Here is an 18,432-nt window from a genome sequence, read left to right on the forward strand (position 1 = left end):
GTGAGTTGGTGAAGGGTTACGGGGTGAGGCTGGGGGGGTGGGTGGAGGGGTGAAGTAAATACAGCCAAGGCCATCAAGAGGGTACGACAAAATCGGATGGACCGCCCCGGGCTCCGCGCTTTGGGAGGCCCCGCGATTCCACGTCACGGTGTCAGATGTCATATTTCTGGTTTAGGTTGAAGGTGTCGGTGGGGTGGGGGGCACACGTGATTTTCCCAGGGGCTCGCACCTCCCCCCCGCATGGCACTGAATACAGCTGCCACTAACTGCTATCACTACCCAGGTCAGTTTAACACATAGACTTTCGAGACCGATATTGTCCATAATAGAGGTTTTTTTGGGGTGTGTTGGAGAGTAAACCCACAACATCTACATCTTCAAAGTGTATATGTTGTGTAAATGTTGTGGGCTTACTCTCCAACACACCGATGTGCTGTACTAGTAACGAATTGGCACGTTCTGTGCACGTGACAAACCTTACTAATAATTGGCTGTGTCGGGTGGTTGGCGGGTTTAACGACACATTTATACATTTACGCGATCTAACCCCCCCCCCCCCCAAAAAAAAAACCCCTCCATTACTACCCAGGTCATACCGCATGACGGGATGATTGATGGGCCGTGGGATGAGAACAGTGACGGAGTGTCATCCGAGGGATTAAACGCGTCCGAGGCAACGGCCACCGAGGAGATGGGGCAATGCCGCGACGTCGCGTGCACGTGATGATGTGTGCATCGTTGCATCGCAGGATCGTGAGAGATGGAAACTTTTTTTTGGGGGGGGGGTTTGGGGGGGGGGAAGGGCCTTCATCCAGCGGTGGACAGACCATGACTGATGGCGATACCACGAATTACAGGCACGTGGTACACCTTGATTGTGGGTGTTCTTTGTGCAGTATGCCGAATGAGAACATGGACAGACATTCCCTTTTGTTAGTGGACTGCTGGATGAGGACCTCCGCACACACCGCGTGGTTCGTGGGGGCAATTTGCCCATACTTCACCACCCGCTTGTCAGCGCTGGTTGATAAAGGTAGGTTCTGGGGGGGGGGGCAGGAAGAGGAGGACGGATGCAGAACAATTGTTTTTTTCGTGCACCGTCCTCTCCCGTTTCCGTCGTCTATGGCGCCTCTGGCGTTGACCCGTGGCGATGGTCACCCATCCAAACTTTTGGCCAGGCTCAAAATCCCGCTGTGAGCTTCCGAGGTCTGAACGATGAAATTCATCGCACAAGCCGGTGGTTCTGAACCTTTTACTTGCAGCCTTGCACCCCTTGGGTTTCCAATCGTTAAAACGTGTGCAGTGTTAATGCACACATTGGGTTTGATGAAACAAAGTTAGTTTGTGCTTACGTGCCCGTGTGCTTCCATTTGTCGTTTCGTCGATTTACCTTCTAAAGAAATCTGGCCACGTGCCGCACTCCCAAAGGGTTCGCGTGCACCCCAGGTTAAGGAGAAGCACCGGCATCGTGGGTTTCGGTGAGCACGAATTTAACTTCGCGGCGGGGGTGGGGGGGGAGAAGCTGGGCGAGGGGAGGAGGTGAAATGAATGCCACGTGGACTTAGAGACGGGGGTGTTGGTTACTGTGATGGGCTGCGCACGCGGGTTTTTTTTTATGGCACACGTGGATTTAATTAGCGTCCCAGTCGCACTCCGTCTGCGCCGCACAATTTGTGCGAACAACCGAATTGCATTAATGGCCACTATAAATACGGCCATACATTTACATAACGTAATGTCGTTTGCGGGTGGATCGTGCTGGGTTTGTTTGACCGTACTTCGCCGCCGGTTCAGTGCGGGTTGGCGAAGTGGTGGCGAGGTGGAGGAGTCGTGGTGGGGGCCTCAATACCGTGGGCCTGGAATCAAACTCGGGTTGGCGGCGGTTCATAGTATGGGGCCCAGTGAACGTCCACTGCTGCTGCGATATCAGTTGTAAGGGGTGTAACAATGAATGTCCTTGACGGTTCATTAGAATTACCGCAATTCCAGTTCGCGATGCCATTATATGTTTACATTATGGTGAATCTAGCGGCCTCTAGTGGCCGGGTGGTGTGTGGGGCGGGGGTCTTATTAACCCCATTAAAAACAGGACCGCAGGATTGAGGGCCTCGCTATGGCGTTCAGGGGCCGTAGATTTTGGTTGGTGCCCAAATTCGAAAATGGTGCATTTCAGATTTGTTGTTGTTTTTGTTGCTCCGGTTAAAAAGCATCGGCTTGACGATGTCTGTGCCAAATGTCAGCTCTGCAGCCATTAAAGAAGAACATCATTAGAATATACATCATTCATTCAGTCGTGCTCATCTCTATTCATTAGATTACACAGCGGTGACACAACACCGATCCACGCACACGTGTAGGAAACATTATTTGCGTAAATGGTGCGTTCGCAACATTTTACAATAATTGTAAAGTGGGCTTTCAACCGCGGTTTAAAATTTTACCCGCAGTCTCCGGATTATGAGACTCTCCGGAAAGTAAAAGTCGCATCCCATTCCTTGTGTCCCATTAAAAAGAAGCGATTCATACAAACGTGGTCACGCACATTAGAAGTCACACTCCTGACGTTATTAGATTAAAAGTAGTCGGAGAGAACGCGTGATATACACCCGCGAATACGGTCGTGAGAATTATAGTAACGAGCCCCCCTCACTCTCGAACAACTGTTAAGAATCAACTAAATTTACAATTGCCGACTGTCGAGCCATCGGTGAGAATTTCACTCTTTCACGAGACAAGTGCCACTAGATCCCAAAGCTCGGCCAAATGTTGACTTAACGCGCGACGGTGGTAACCGGGTCATCTTTATGAGATCCGAAGGATGAATAGCTTGTCTGGGCACAGCCGCGATATGAACCCCACGACCCACCCGCCTTATGGAATCATAATAATGTTAAATATTTCGTTGCCCTCTTTGCGATATAAACATCAAGCCAGAGCCATGTAATTTCATACACCGTACATATATAGAGTTACGCGCACACATAGTTCCGAGCGACGGAGTCAGGGGCACTGATCATCTCGGCAGAACAAACATTAAATTCTGTTCGCGAAATGGAAAAAAAAACCGTCGGGTGCCTGTGGGGGGTTTGGGGGCGGCATGCGTCTAACCTCAAACGGAACCTTTATGCATGTAGTTATATAACCTTACTTTGCGGTGACAACTCTGACATTTTTGCGGAAAAATAAATTAAATTAAAGTTCCGAGGCTGACCTGATGCCTCCGTGTTTCACGCGACTCCCATAATGGGCACGCGCACCTGCACGTAGGCGGTCAGTGATACACCACAAACCAGGTGGGTTTTTCCCCTTTCCCCGATTTTCGTCTTTCTTTTTTTTCTCTCTCTCTCAAATTTCCACGGCTATTATCGCTGAGCGATGGGTGACGGTGAACCCAATCGAACCAACCGCTCCACCCCTTCTCATCCCACCAGCAGTTTGAAAAAAATATCTGCTCGAAGGGCAGGCACAGCAAGGATCATAAGCGCGACACAAATTAATATTCAGAAATGCCAAACGACCCGCGGGTGAATTGTGAAATAACTTCAATCAGTGCCTCCACATTTAACTCTGTGTTTTAGTCCACAGCATATACTGGCTTAGCAAACTGTGGGCCAGTTTTGACTTTCTGGGTCTCATCAGCAGCCAGATTTGTTAAACAAATGCTGCTACGTGACCAGATGTACTTGGCAAGAGTGCTCCCATTTAGGCTATGGGACCCCTGGTTCAACACAAACAGCAATTTTGTACACCGACTCATTGTGAAGTTAAAACGTTGGTGTTCGTAGCCAATGCCAATGAACCGATTTGAAAAAAAAATACCCAAAAAACCCCCCTAAACGCATCAACACAATCACTCGCTTGAATTGTGCATTGTTTATTATTTACAGTCACGAAAGAAGCAGCAGCAGCAACAACAAAAAAGCACAGCCTCGGGCAAATGAATGTTGTTTAGAAAATAAAAAAATAAAGGAATGGTCGACTTGGAATTGATGCTCATCAGCGTGAAATACAACAACTTCATTTTGCCAAAAAAAACACCGTAGAATTCTATTTTTTACAAATGCTAGCTACCCGGTTTGAAAAGTGCATTCAGAAAATAACACGAGCTCTCACATACACACTCTCACACACACACGTGCGCACACACACACGTACAGGTACACACAGACAAATAGATCCACCTGTAAGCCTGCACTTGGACTGTCGGGGCAAGTGCCGTTAGCGAGCATCACACGTACGCAGATATAAACTTATACAGACACCCAGGTCAGCCACGTATAACAATTGTGGAATAAATGCTGTTAGCAGGGTGGGGTGGGCCAGGAAGGCAGATCGACCAGGAGAAACAGAGTGCCATCTTTTCCTCACCAGTGGCGACATTAACAAACTACCACCAGGCCTCTCGTTGTCGTGCAGATGACGGCTTTGGGAGGGGATTGGACGCAGCGGCTTAGCGCACTGCAACTCCGAACCCGGCTGAAGCCGAGTTCGATCCCAAGCCACGACCGACATCGAAACCGGCGCTGCCCACCACCACCACCACCCGCCGGCCCTGCCCCCCCCCCCCGGCCCCGACTTCTCTCCAACCCCACACAGACACCGTCGTGGTTGACCAGGTACGGTGAAACAGCCACCAACACGGGGGTGAGAAGAAGCGTTTCCTCGACTTGCCCGCGAGGCGATGAGTGTAAACGGGCTGGGGGGCACGTTGGCAAACAACAACAAAAAAACGCTCGCGACACCGCGCGACGCGATCTCACTTTTGTCCGGCTGCGTCCGCTCGGTGGAGGGTTTTCACGACGCAAATTTGGTCGAAATCCAGTACGTGGCCCAACACACGCACACACACTAAAGATCTATTCATGAAGCAAGGACTGAACAAGGGCTGGAAGTAGTTGATTATTTTATTATAAAATAGGGGAGGCCCAGGCCAGGTTCTGATGCCACTTGCCGCATCACGGGACAATATTTGAACAACGGTGTCTGCAACTTTGCATCTGTGAAAAATAGCTTCATAGCTCATCGGGTTCCTCCAGTATAAATAAAGATTCCGATTCAGTCTGGGATTCCCCGCGCGTCGTGTTAAGCTGTGTCACATTTGCGTCGTTCGCCCAACGGTAGCACAGGGATGCACAAAAACAAAGTACCCCCGTAGAGCCTTAACAGACTCTAGGGGCAAGTGCTGTTAGCGAGCACCTAGGCAAGCCGGCACGGTACGCGAGGGGGTGGGTGGCCAGCATCACCACGCCCGGACGCCTGCCTCCCGAGTGGCGATGTTTACACACCGTGCCACGTGCTCATTTAAGGCTGTGTCAACCTATGGGAGGTCCGGGACCAGTTCAGAAACTGGGTCACTTTGTGTTGGCCACGTGCAAGGAATCGAACTCGGCTTGCCGGGTTTGTAGCGCGGCACGCTAACTGCTGCCCTATCACTCCTGCGCAGACACACACACTCGCACACACCGACACACACACAGACACACACACAGACACACACCACTCTCACACAGGTGGGCGCAGGGGTGGGTGGTGAAGCAGAAGTCGTGGCTTCGTGCCCCGCACACTTACGAGGGTAAACGACGCGCCGCCCACGCGGAGAGTTCGTGCACAGACGACACAGAGAACAACGGCAGGCAAGAGTTAGCGGATCACCACCCCCCCTCCCCCCCCCAAAACCTTTCCTGTACCCCTCCCGCCCCGCCGCGTGTGATCAGCCCACGTACATCGAGGGTTCATGGCGCAGACGATGTTAATTCACGTGGCCCTGCGCAATCGGTAATCGGATATGAAAACATGCAATTCCCTCCTCCTCCTCCTCCTCCTACGCGTGTGTATGTGTGGTGTGCGTACATGCTGATATTGTTTTCTTCGCGCGCGCACACACACGTACACTTAACGTGCATACACAAGTGCATTTGGCATTCAATTAAGGCACAGGCAAATTATGCTATAACAGCAACGTAAAAATTGCTCTTCAAAAATGGGAACAACACAGTACATTCTCAATTGGTAATTGAACTCTTTTCCTTTGTGTACACTATTGCATAATTCAACAACATTACAAAGACTGTTAGAAATTAATTTCCCGTCTGCCAGCTGAGATGATGAATTTTAAATTGGCTCATTTTCGAGAACCCAGATTTCATGCGAGTGCCGGTGCTCAACGGAGGTCTGCAGAGTCCTTCCCCGTAGCCCGCTACGCTGCGATGGAAAACTTTGCGAAGCCACTCCGTGTGGAAAAAAACAAACCAAAAGCGCCGACGGGTTCACGGGGACAGAGAACCGCACGTTTACAATGCAAGGTCCCGCCAACGTGTAACCCTCGTTCGTCTTCACATGGCATGCTTCGCTCGTGGCAACCGCGCGACCTTGCCAGGCGGCTCAATTTTGTGCGACGGCGTCTTGACACTTTCACCAAATGCCACGCCCGTTAGCGTGAGGTCAAAAAGCATCCGGCGTTTGTACGGGTGTTATAACGTTTATTAAGACATTTGCTTTCATTTCCCTTACCCTTTAAGACTGCGTGCACCCGTTGCATTTGTAAGTTAATTAAATTACAGCGACAACAACAACAACGCGCGCGCGCACACTGTTTGTTCCTGCCGCCTCCGTTCAGCCGCGAGCTCGTCCCCCCCGCGTGCACGAACATCGTCGCTCGCGCGCCGATCTGTGCCCAGTTACGCGTGGCTCTGATAGCTCAGCGGCTGAAACCTCTCCTTCAGCTTCCGCACCAGGCTCCGCTCCGAGGAGCCCTGGGCCCTGTGTCCCGGCACGGCCGGCGCCCCTCTCCCGCCATCTCCCGCGCTCCGCCCCTCGCTCCGTGTCCGATCGTCCCCCCCGCCGGTCTCGGCGGCCCGCGGGGTCTCTGCTGCCGTGCCGACGGCCTGGGGCCCCGATAGATCGGGCGATCGGATCTCCACGTAGTCCTCGCCGTCGTCGTCATTGTCGACGAAGTTGCGATGGTAGTTCTCCTTGGCCCTGCGTGGCCCCAGCGGCGCCGCGGCACGGCGGTCGAACGCCGCCGTCGCCGCCCGACCCGACCGCCGCGCGCCGCCGTCGCCGGGAGGCGCCAGCCAATCCGCGTCGGGGCCGTTCCACGACCAGATCCGCGGCTTCTGGAGGGGGGCGGCCGAAGGTCCGTGCCCCTCCGGCGCCGGAGAGCCCCCGGCGTCCCCGCGCCACCTCACGCGCGCCGTCGCCAAGTTTCCCGTCGACTTGGCCGGCGACACCACCCGGGTTCGATCGCTGTCGCCGCCGCTGCCGCCGGCGCCACCCTGGTAGCGCAGGCGCAGGCCCCGCACGACGGGCCAGCACGGCGCGTCAGCCGGGAGCCCGGGGCGGGCGCCGCGCGAGGGGGAACCCGGCGGCGTTGCCGACGAGGGGGAACGGGAGCCGGCGCGCGACGAGACGCTGGGGTCGGGAGACGAGTCGGGGCGGCCGAGCGGGGAGCGGGCGGGAGATGTTGGGGGGGGCGTGCCGGGCAGGCGACGCCGCCCGCTCGCGGCGGTGGGCGGCTGGGGGTCGAGGTCTGCCGGCATGGGCGGCGCGTTGCCCTCGCGGATGATGATCTGGCCGTACGTGTGCATGTGCTCGGCCATCCTGGCGCCTGCCGTTGGGGAAAAACGAGACGCAAGGCAAAAACTGAAAATAAATGTGATCACAGTATCGTTACGCTGATGGTTATTTGTTACGACGACGATGACAACTATGATAATGATTATTAAAAAAAAAATTCTCGCAAAGATGGTGTTATGCTTATTAACATTAACATGACAATCATGCTAATTATGATGACTGTGTTATACGGACAGTGAAAATGATGATGGTATTGATGATGGTGATGATGACTGTGTGATAATGAGTGACATTTACTGTAATGATGACAGTTGCCGTAATCCGCTTATGATAACGGTGACGACGATCGACACGTAACGAATATTACAATGACGGTAGCTGCGATAGCTGTATTATTACGACAACGGTGACGATTGTTCTGTGATGACGACGATGATTACCATCGCTGTTGATTACGACAATTGCTACCGTTTTGATTACAATTGCTTTGCGACGACGGACGGACGGACGGATGACGACAACGATGACGGACAGCCACATTGCGACGACGAACGAACGCCCGGCGACGTCATCGCCTCGGCGAGAGCTTGCCTATGGTGCCGCTGTTGTGCGCGTTCATCTCGAGCACGGCGGGCAGCGGGGCCACCTCGGCGCTGCCCTCCCTGGCGCCCGTCACCGGCCGAGTCCGCTTGATCCTCATGCTGTACTCGCGCGCCAGCGTGTACACCTGTGCGGGGGGCGGTGGAGGTGGTGGGGGGGGGGCGGCGGGGGAGGGGGGGGAGGGGGGCACGCACGCACCCACGGGGTAGGAGCGAGCGTTAATGCGTGCGGGCAAGCAGGGGGACGCACGCACGGGGCACACCCGACGAGAGAAGTTGGCTGTGGGCTCCGTCCCCCCCGTGCCTTCCCAAGTAAATAATAATAATAATACAGTGTCATATTTATGGGCACCCCCCCCAGGTACATTTGTACCCACTTCACGGAACTTTCTTCCCCGCCCACGACCGCTCCCCCCCCCTCCTCCGCCACCCCCCCCCCCCACTCGTCCACCCTCCCCCCATCTGGCCAGCACCTCGGAGGCTCGGGCTTCGGTGGGCTACGAGGTGTGACCCCGGAGATGGGAGGCACGGACGATGGGTCCGTGCCTCCCATCTGTGTGGACCTGCGTGGACGTTACCTCCTCGGAGTATGCATCGGTGCGGTTTCTCCCCAACCCCCCTCCCCCCCCCCCCCCCCGCGCTCTCGTTTCTCGCACGACTTAAAAAAAAAAAACTGGAATTGGTCAACAGCGCGGCTGAAAAACTTATTTTGACGTTCAAACGTTTCCTGGAAGGATTTCAATATCATCACCGCAAAATGACGGCACAGCGGACATGGACACAGATTCGGAGTGTAACAATGCTTCGAAAAGAAACAAAAAACCGCTACTCCCGCTCACGGCGCACGCATCGAGTCGTTTCAGTAAGCAGGATCCACGTGGTTTGTAACGGGCTATGGGCTCACCTCCGATTCGCACGATTGGCTCCGTGCGGTGCGAGAGAAGTTCAACGTGCACGGAGCCCCACGAGTCGCTGCTACCATTGACGGCAATGGGAAATAACCAATCGATTCTTGAATCGAACCCGTGACCTTGGAACGTGACAATGCATCGGGTCGCTGGGGTTGAGGATGGGAATTGGGGGGAGAATAAATTGTTGGCACCTCCACCACACGCGCGCGCCCGGGCACGCACGGGCACGGACGCAGCACATGTGGGCACGCACGGCGAGGCATACCGGGGCGCGAACAGTATTGCACGTGAACATAATAATGTTAATAACGTACAGCCCATTCTCAATCCACTACTGGATGATTAAGGTATCAACCACACTGTGTCCGTCATCGGGGCTGTCTGATCATACCTCACACCACTCTGGCCAAGCGTGGGTTGGTGATGGGGAGGGGAGCGGGAGCCCAGGATCGGTTAGGATGTCACTCGCCACTGATGTCAGCCCTGGCCGGCAATCACCCTCGGATCATTGGGTTCATAGTGCAGTGCTCTAACCACTGCACCGCCACTCCTCTGCAGTATTATATATACGTATAGACACATACTGTCCAATTAAAATGCGATGTTAACCATGGTCGAGATTTTAATTCCGGCATCCAGGGGTCATAGTGCACTGCACACGGTGCACTATGACCCCCGTGTGTATATATGAACACAAACAACAAAGATCCCCCGTATAGCCTTAACAGACTTTTGGGGCAAGTGCTGTTAGCGAGCACCTATGAAGGCCGGCAGAGCATACGAGGGGGCTGGTGTCCAACACCACGTCCGGCTGCCTTTGTCATCCCAGTACCGATGTTTCACACTGCACCAGGTGCTCATTTACGGCTGAGCAAAGCTACGGGAGGGCCCAGGACCGATTCAGATATACTCGTCACCAATGTTTGCTGCGAGCGGGAGTCAAACTCGGGTCAGCGGTGTTCGTAGCGCAGCGGCGCGCGAACCACCTCACTTACCGTCCACCACACGTGCGCGCACACAAAGACAAAGATCCCCCGTATAGCCTTTAACAGACTGTTGGGGCGAGTGCTGTTAAGCGAGCGCGCGCACGCACGCACGCACGTACTCGCTCGCTTGTGTCGAACACACGGGGGGAGCCAAGAGAATCACGCACACGCGGTCCACGTAGGGAACACGCGTGGACGCGGACCGGGGAAGACGGCGGCTTCCGCATTAGAGAAAGGCGCTCGCGCCAGGGGAGAAGCGACAAGCGGTGACACGTGCCGCCAAACAGCGGCGGAGATAGACGGCCACGCAGGGGAGCGCGGTCGGACACGGGCGGCCGAGCCACGGACACGCGCGGACAGCCACCCCCCCCCGGAGGGGGCGTTGGTCGAGCGAGATTCAATTTTAAATCCACGGAAGCCGGGGGCCAAATTAGTTCCCGCTGTGTTTCGCTGTGTTTCGCTGTGTTTCGCTTGCTCGGTACGTCCACCCCCGCGGTGCGTCGAACGAGACGGCTTCCTCCTCGCCGTTCGCATCCGAGCCGTCGGCTGCGCCGCGCGAGGCGAATGCGGTCGCGGCTCTCCGCACCCCACGAGCGGAGTAAATTCTAATAATTTGTTGATATCATGAGCACGGAGCCTTCTCCGCAGTCCGCTTTGCAATCCGATCGCACGGCAGCCGCCGGTCACCTGCGACTCATTACGGCGTCAAACTGTCTCCACGGACGGACGTTTAGGTTGGCTGCGGTGTGGCCAACAGTCGTGTGTTTTTTTTGTATTGCGAGCCGGGTGGAGGGCCGGGAGTTGGCGGGGGGGGGCCTCTGACAGAGGCAGCTTCGGCGACTGCAGAGAGACGAAAATGAGCGAAGCATCGTGGTGGAAGCGGCACGCCCACAATCGCCCCCCCCCCCCACCACCACCACCACCCCCCCCTCCCCACACAACTTCACGCAATCAACGCTAAAACGCCCCTTTTCTCCGTAAGGCGAACAACCGCGCACGTGATTTATTTATTCATTATTTCGGTACATCATGGCAAATTTGGCGCGAGACAATGTAAAGGTTTGGCGCTCCGGACTTGCAACAGAACCGGTGAGAGGTTGCCGGATCGGTTCCATCTCCCGGCGCGGAAATTGAAACAAACAAAGAACAAAATCACCCCCACCCCCCCCCCCCCCCCATTGCCTCATGCCTCTCTGTCCACCCAGCGCTTATAAATGGCCGCAGCACGGTTAATCAATCTGCAGATTGCACGTGGTGGGGGTAAAGTGTGGGTAATCGCACCCCTTCGGAGATGTCCGACTACCGTGGAAAGGGAAGTAAAAATATCCTCTCGGTGGGGGGGGGGGGTCTCGATAACTTTCCTGAGTGGAGGCTCTTCCGCCAGCAGTGGCGTGGAAAAAGCAATTGCAGGGGCTGCCCCCCAGGTGTGTCCTTTTGCAAAGGACACACCTGGGGGGCCTGGGGGCAGGAGAACAGCGAAGATGTCGACTCTGCCCCTGAGTGTGGGTGAGCTGCGGGTTACACTGTGGGGGGGGGGGGGGCAAAGTGGGGGAGAGGGGGAGCGGGGGGAGGGGGGCAGGGGGGTACGCATCGCGCCGAGCCACGCACCCTGCTCTTGCTTTTGTCGGCGGGGAACCTCGCCGCCGTCGCCGCCGTCGCCGCCGTCGGCGTCGTCGGCGTCGTCGGCGGACTGTCCACGTCGTACATGGAGCGCGCACGCCGCGCCGGCGAGCCGGCCCCGCCGCTGCGCCGCCGCTCCCCCTCCGCGGAGATCGCCTCCTCGCTGGAGCAGAGCGAGCGGCCCAGCGGCCCCCGCGAGGCCCCCCCGCCGGCCTCCCCCGCCGCTCCCTTCCCGGATCCGCCGCCCCCTGAGCCGCTCAACCGGCCCAGCTTCTTGCGCCACAGCCTGGCGAACGACGCGCCGCCCCCGCCGTCCGCCTCGCGGGCGGCGGCCGGCAACTCCGCGAGCGACGCGCCGACGTCGCCCGCGCTGAGGCTCCGCGGGGGGCTCTCCAGGTCCAGCTCCGCCACGGGGAAGGCGGCCAGGCCCGAGGCGACCTTGCCGTGGTCCCGGTAGTAGCTCTCCAGGTCGTCGCACAGGTCATGCAGGTTCTTGCTGCAGTCGGCCGGCTGGGCCCCGTGCCCGTCGCACGGAGGGAGCGCGCCGCCGCCTTGATTTATCGCCGCCGGCCGCCGCCGGGGGCTCGCCGCGTCGCCGTTGTGCTGCGCGGCGTCGGGAGGAAAGGCAGCGTCCAGGTCCACCTCCCCGTAGACATTCTCTTCCTCCCCCTCGGAGGGCTTCTCCTGCAGGGTGGGCAGCGGCGGCAGGGCGCTGGACGAGCCCAGGCAGAGCAGGTTGTCGTAGACGCCGCCCGGCGGCCAGACCCAGTTGTCGTACACCGCCTGGACGTCCGACACGTCGAACGCCTCCGCCCCGGGGCGGCTCGGCGACGGAGTCTTCCCCGCTGCGCGAGCGCCTCCCGGCGCCGCGCCCGAGCCCTCGTCCGGAACGTCGGCGGGGAAGCCGAACAATCCCGCCGGTGCCGGTGCCGGCTCGGCGCCGTTCTCCTCGCCCCGTTTGATTTTCTGCAGCTGCTGGGCCCGCACGAAGATGGAATTCCGGACCTTCCCCTGGGGGATGTGCGCGAGGCTCTCTCGCCGCTTGACCGGGGCGGCCCCCCCCTGCGCGTCCTCGCAGCCCTCCCGGTCGTAGTAGTTCTTGATCTTCTCGATCAGCTGCCTGTCCTTCTTGGAGAGCGAAGAGGCTCGGCTCAGTTGCAGCGTCTGCCCGCGGGAAGTCGCTCTCGCGAGCGTGCCGCCGTCGCTGACGCCGTTGCCGTTGCCAACGCCGCCGTTGAAATCGTGCCACCATTCCGATTCGGTCGAAGTCACCCCGTTCCCGCCACCGTTTTGGTTCAGGAGGTGCGGCGGAAGCGGCCGAGGTTCGCCGCAAGCCTGTTTCACGTCAAACTCCTCGGCAAAACTGTCGTCGCCGCCGCAGCCCTCCAAAAACTCTTCGACTTCCTCCTCGATGATGCCATAGCCGTTGGCGTGAGAACCGAAGGGTTCACTCGGGCGATCCATGGGCGCGGGGAGAGGGCAGGGAAACCCGTTGAGTTCCGTCGCGTCGGGGAGGCTCCAAGAGACTCGATCGTCGGCGTCATCGGCGCGGGCCCCGCGTTTCGGCCGTCCGGCGGCGTTGGCCAGGACTTTGGCGGGCGAGCGCGGCGAGAGTGGCAAGCGGCGCTGCTCCGCCACCGTCTCCTCCCCCTCCTCGGTGCTGCTCCGTCGGCTGCTGGCGCTGCTCGGGTTGGTCGAGGTCGGCGTCGCGAGCGCCTCCTTCCCTTCCGCTGTCGCGGCAGTGGTGGCGGTGCTGGCTCGCTCGCCGGGCAGCGTATTAAGGGGCGGTGCGGAATCCCGGCCGCGTTTGCCAGCGTCGCCTCCGCCGTCCTCCACTCTGGTACCATCACCCTCTCGGCGAGAGCTCGGCGAGCCAAGCGTCGAGACATCACGCGCCTCGCTCAGTTCACGCGCGGAAACGTCCGCAGTAGGATACCGATCCGGCCAATCAACAGCAGCCATTTCCACTCCGCCTCCGAATTCTTCATCGTCGCCGTCGTCGTTGTCGTCATCATCATCATCGTCGTCGTCGTCGTCCTCGAGATCTTCCCCCGACGACTCTGTGATGGCGACCTGATCCGAGTCAGTGCCTTTGTTGTTGTATGCCAGACTCAGAGACTGGCGGCACCTGGGACTTAAGAGAGGCCTCAGTGTGGGCAACGGGCTGGCTGCCACATTGCCGTGGTTCAAACCCAGAATCTCTCGCAGGCCCTCGGTGTCATCTTTCAGAAGCGGCATCTCTCTCGCCGGGGAGGGAACAGTGGGCTCAGCCGGACACTAAAAAACAACAGATACACCACAACAACATTTTCAAAGCATATTAGGCATTGCATTTTGACATTAAACCAGTTTGTTTCGTAGTCCACATGTCCTATTAGAAATCTTTCTTAAAATAGCCCAGTATCCTGAAGAACTCACAACGGGAACCTTTTGTCGCCAACTAAGAGGCTATCCATCGCTCTGCAGGTCGGCGAAAAGAGGCCCAAGGACTGGTTTCAGACATTACTCGCCACCGACGTCACTCGTGGATGGGAATCGAAAATTAAGGTGGACGGTTTCAGAGCACAGTGCCCTAACCGCGCCACCAGGCCACTCCCGTGCCAAAATGTCCACCCCTTCTATTTACGTTTTCCGTTGGGAGGCGGTGTCAATGATGAATGGGGCGAGCGGCGTTTTAATTCGTACTTGTGCCCGACTGCCAACACGGTCCTTTAACTTTTAATTCTATTTGACGGAAGACCCATTATTCACACATTTAATAAACAGAACATAAATCATCGCTCTAACCATCTCACTCCGCCCGCCCTCACCCTCGCATTCCACCCTCACAGCAGGCGTCGTTCGTGATCCGAGACCGTGAACCCATTTACTTGTCACGACGACGCTCGAACGTCGCGAATGTCCCCGGACGATGCGGAGATGGGGGACAGTGGTGGGGGGGGGGGGGAAGGGGCAGTGGGGGAGGGATACCTGCGCTGTCGTGAAACCCTGACTGTGTCCGACATCGATGGGGCCCAGTGGGGCCCGGGAGGCAACCTCATCAGCACGAGGGGTCATCGCGGGGGTCACCCCTGCCGCTGCCGCCGCTGTTTCCTCGCTCTGAAACAAACGTAAACAAAAAATGTTTTACCGCGGCGATTCCTGCCGGGGGTTGGCCTGGGAACCACAGGGGACAGGCACCGTTAGCAAAAAAAAAACGTTTTTATTAAAGACAGTAACATTTCAGACACTTAACAGGAGTGGGTTTATTATTAGTGTGATCGTAGAGTGGCCTTTAGCTGGGTATAGTACATTAACCAATTAGGACTGTAACACAGACAGACGTAATAATAATTTGTCCACCTTTCTTTATAAGTGAGACGTGCTTCGTAACATACCGCTGTGTGGGGACGTGCCGAGACAAACGACTTCTCCACGGTGGGATTTTGACACGCGTGCACTTTGGTGTGTTTGCGTGCGTCCACGTACGCGTGTGGGGAGCGGTGACGCAGTGGTTAGCGCGCCGCGCTACGAACCCGGGAACACGAGTTCGTGCATGGCCAACACCAATGACAGCCTAAAATTGGTTCCATTCTCACTCATGACTAACTAATGAGTGACAAATATCTAAATCGTGTGCTGGACCTCCCTTTAGGTTGACTCAGCCTTCAATGAGTAATTGTTGCCTTGGCGACCTTGGTAGGTGCTCGCTGACAGCACTTGCCTCAGCAGTCTGTTAAAGCACGGTTGGCTACGTATGGTGCGAAAAAAGTTCAACATACAAGGCTTATTGGGGGGCTGGGAGGGGGGGAATATTTGTCGGTGTGTGTCAAACCACAGATTTACTCCATAATCAAAAATAAATGTAAAAAAGACATATTTACCTTCACAATTGCACCACGTGTGTTGTATAAGGATGATATTACAATGTTGACTGAGATTGTCTAATTTGTGGAACCGTCTGTAACCACACATCACTCCCTCCCTCCCCCCTCTTTTTATAGTGGGTGTTAGCACACAAGCCTCGGAGTGCGCCGATGCATCTACAATGCCCTTTTATTTAACCAAAGGAGAGCTTGTTATCTCACTTGCACAAAGGAGGCATGTTTAACTGCAGCTGTGTAGGTACCGGTAATTAATTTCTTTTCCAATTTGGTTAGTGGGTAATTTTCTCATCCGAGCTGTGAGTTTGGCACACGCAGTGGGTTGAGAGCCGTGCTAATGATACCCCACGTCATTGCGGTGTGGATTTAAATAGCCTCCAAATGCAACCGCACTGCATGGACGGCGTACATAAACAATGGGCCTATGTTATTTTCTCAAGACAAAGGTGGTCAATTATCGGGAGGATAAAAAAATTAGTCATGAGCGTGGATTTAGTCATGAGCGTGGATTTGAACGGAGAGGGCAAGTAGGAGCCAATGGCACTGGTGGCAGGGCAGGGAGTTCGAGACCTTGGGGGGCAAGAGGAGAATGAGCGACCTCCCACTGAGCAAATGTTGACTTGCGTGGCAACGATGCCACTGACCTTTTAACGTCCACTTTTCGCGCAGCGGTAACACGCTTGCTCCTCGCAGCCAGAAGGACCTGGGTTTGGTCCCTGACTCGGGTGCCTTTTTTGCCTGGCGGTTGCACGTTCTAAAGGCCTTCGGGCCTTCGTGCGGCAGTCTAGGTAAATAAGTAATTATCATTATTGTTATTGTCACAACAGAAGGCAAGCTCTGTCAACTCCCTGCACAATTACCGGGTGAAATAAGAAACCGACCGATGCCAGCTTCAATTAATCCAAAGCTCGCATCAAACACGCAACACGAGATCGCAAGCTGCAGCCTACAGGTGAACTGCAGACTGGCGGAGCACACGCATTGTTCTGCACAGGGACAGCTGCCACTGGGATCTCCTGGGTTCAGGGCGCAGCAGGGGTAATTGAAACGGTTGACATCAGGTGTGACCAAAGTTGCTTTGTGTTGTTGAGGCATTTAAGAAAGTGCCATGTAAATACAAATCTTTATCCTTAATTTCATTCGCGGTTTGAAGATGCTAATGATGACGTCAACTCGGAATGCCGCTGCCGCGAGAGAACGACTCAGAGGCGCGAGGAGGAACCACAGACGAGAGCCGTCATATTCTACCACCCCCAAGTTCCGTGGTCCTTTATATATGAAGCCATTGAGGTGTTCTTGCCCAATTAATTCAGTATTGACACGTTTAACCCTTTCCCATTCCGATGACGTACATGTACGTCCGCGTACGTCATCAGTTTTTCTTCCGATTCCGTTCCGATGACGTTCATGGCATACACGTACGTCATCGTTACGTCTTCACGTCGGAAGACGCAGCGAGGCTCCCACAAGGCCATGCGTGAGGGCGTGTGGCACAGTTGGGCGCCAGCTATCATAGAGTGCGGTCGTGTCGCTATGGTTCTCTGCGGGGAGTACAATGTCTTTAAAAACAATGACGCTACTAATGCTGCGAAACCCTTGCGCGTTCCGAGATTCAGCGGCGAACGGAACCCCCACCTTGCAACTTGCAGACGTCTCCAAACAGGAAAGGCTTAAGTGTCAAATGTTTGCGGGGACAGGTCCAGGAAGGAGATAAAACAAGGAAGAAAACTCGTGCACGTGCATATGGGTTTGTCCTCCAAGGTACATATAATTGGCGATGCGAACATAACGATTCAGGCCAAGGTGACGTCGCGCCGCGCGCTAGATGTTGCGAAATGACGTCGCGCGCAATGACGTCACCGAGAAGGGGAGGGAAGTCGCGTGCGTGCGTGCACCTTGACCCGAGAGGTGCATGCCTTGAGCGCCGTGTTTTTTGTTCCTCACTTTTCACAATCCTTTGATCAATCTCGCTCGTCTTCGATCTGGCGAGTCGCTAAAAGCAACCTATATTTATATTGTGCACCGCCCACTCCATTCTGACTTAGAGGCTAACCCCTCCTTTTTTCTCCACCTGATGACGACCGCTTGTGTTGCGATCGAAACGTCATAGTTTCTTCGTATTTTTTTGGAACCTATCTACGTGACTTTACCGAAAGAGCCAAAGAATACGCATATTTATATTCCCGGAGTTACTGTGCCCCCACCCCCACCCCCCCCCGCCAATAGTTACAGACCAACGACAGATAGACGGGAGTCAATGCACTAATGGGTCAAACACTCAGTAGAACCCAAGTTGGAAAGCGTTAAAATTCCACGCGCGGCGCGCTGTGCCGGTGGCACAGGTGCCCCTCCCCTCCCCCCCCACCCCCTCCGCAAATGATATTAATTTTGTGTGACCAAATTCCATATTTCCAAACAGACTTCCAGATATGTAAGCAATTTACCGGAACACGATTGTATTTCTCCGCGTCCCCTCCTTCACGTCACGCGGCTGACGCACCATTTCCAGTACACGGCGGCATTTTATTCATGCCCTTGAGAAAGCCATAAACCACTCCATCTTTAAATAGATTTTTTTCCCCCCACTCCCCTTCCTCAAATTGTTCGTGTTTATGAACCCCTATTCGACGCAGTCCTGCGTCCTCCTTTGGTCTCTCACTCGCCAGGGAACGGTGGGGGGGTAGAGCGTCGTGGCTCCCGAATCTAGAATCCCCCTCGCCGGGGTCAAATCAGCCCCATCATTGCCATTGTTTCCATCATCAACACCACATCATCACCATCGCCACACCCATCGCATCCTGATTTCCATCGATATCACTGGCATAGTTTCCATCGTCATCACTAGATCCATCAACTCCATGATCATCATCAACACCAT

At 55.7% G+C, this 18,432-nt stretch overlaps 1 protein-coding gene across 2 annotated transcripts in view; it reads right to left on the minus strand.

The window, feature by feature from the left end:
- Window positions 1-3,858: 3,858 nt before the first annotated feature.
- LOC116948350 (uncharacterized) overlaps window positions 3,859-18,432 on the minus strand; it is a 108,681-nt gene continuing 94,107 nt past the window's right edge. For both annotated transcript variants that reach the window (XM_032964951.2, XM_032964952.2), the window contains exons 14-17: window positions 14,662-14,790; window positions 11,680-13,968; window positions 8,167-8,302; window positions 3,859-7,606 (exon numbers count right to left, since the gene is read on the minus strand). In XM_032964951.2, the coding sequence (XP_032820842.2) occupies window positions 6,678-7,606; window positions 8,167-8,302; window positions 11,680-13,968; window positions 14,662-14,790 (3,483 nt within the window). In that variant the 3' untranslated portion in view covers window positions 3,859-6,677. The remainder of the gene's footprint in view (window positions 7,607-8,166; window positions 8,303-11,679; window positions 13,969-14,661; window positions 14,791-18,432) is intronic.

The sequence above is a fragment of the Petromyzon marinus genome, chromosome 33 (assembly GCF_048934315.1).
Source record: "Petromyzon marinus isolate PM22_M1 ecotype Great Lakes invasive population chromosome 33, UKy_Petmar_22M1.pri1.0, whole genome shotgun sequence".
Taxonomy (NCBI): Eukaryota; Metazoa; Chordata; class Hyperoartia; order Petromyzontiformes; family Petromyzontidae; genus Petromyzon; species Petromyzon marinus.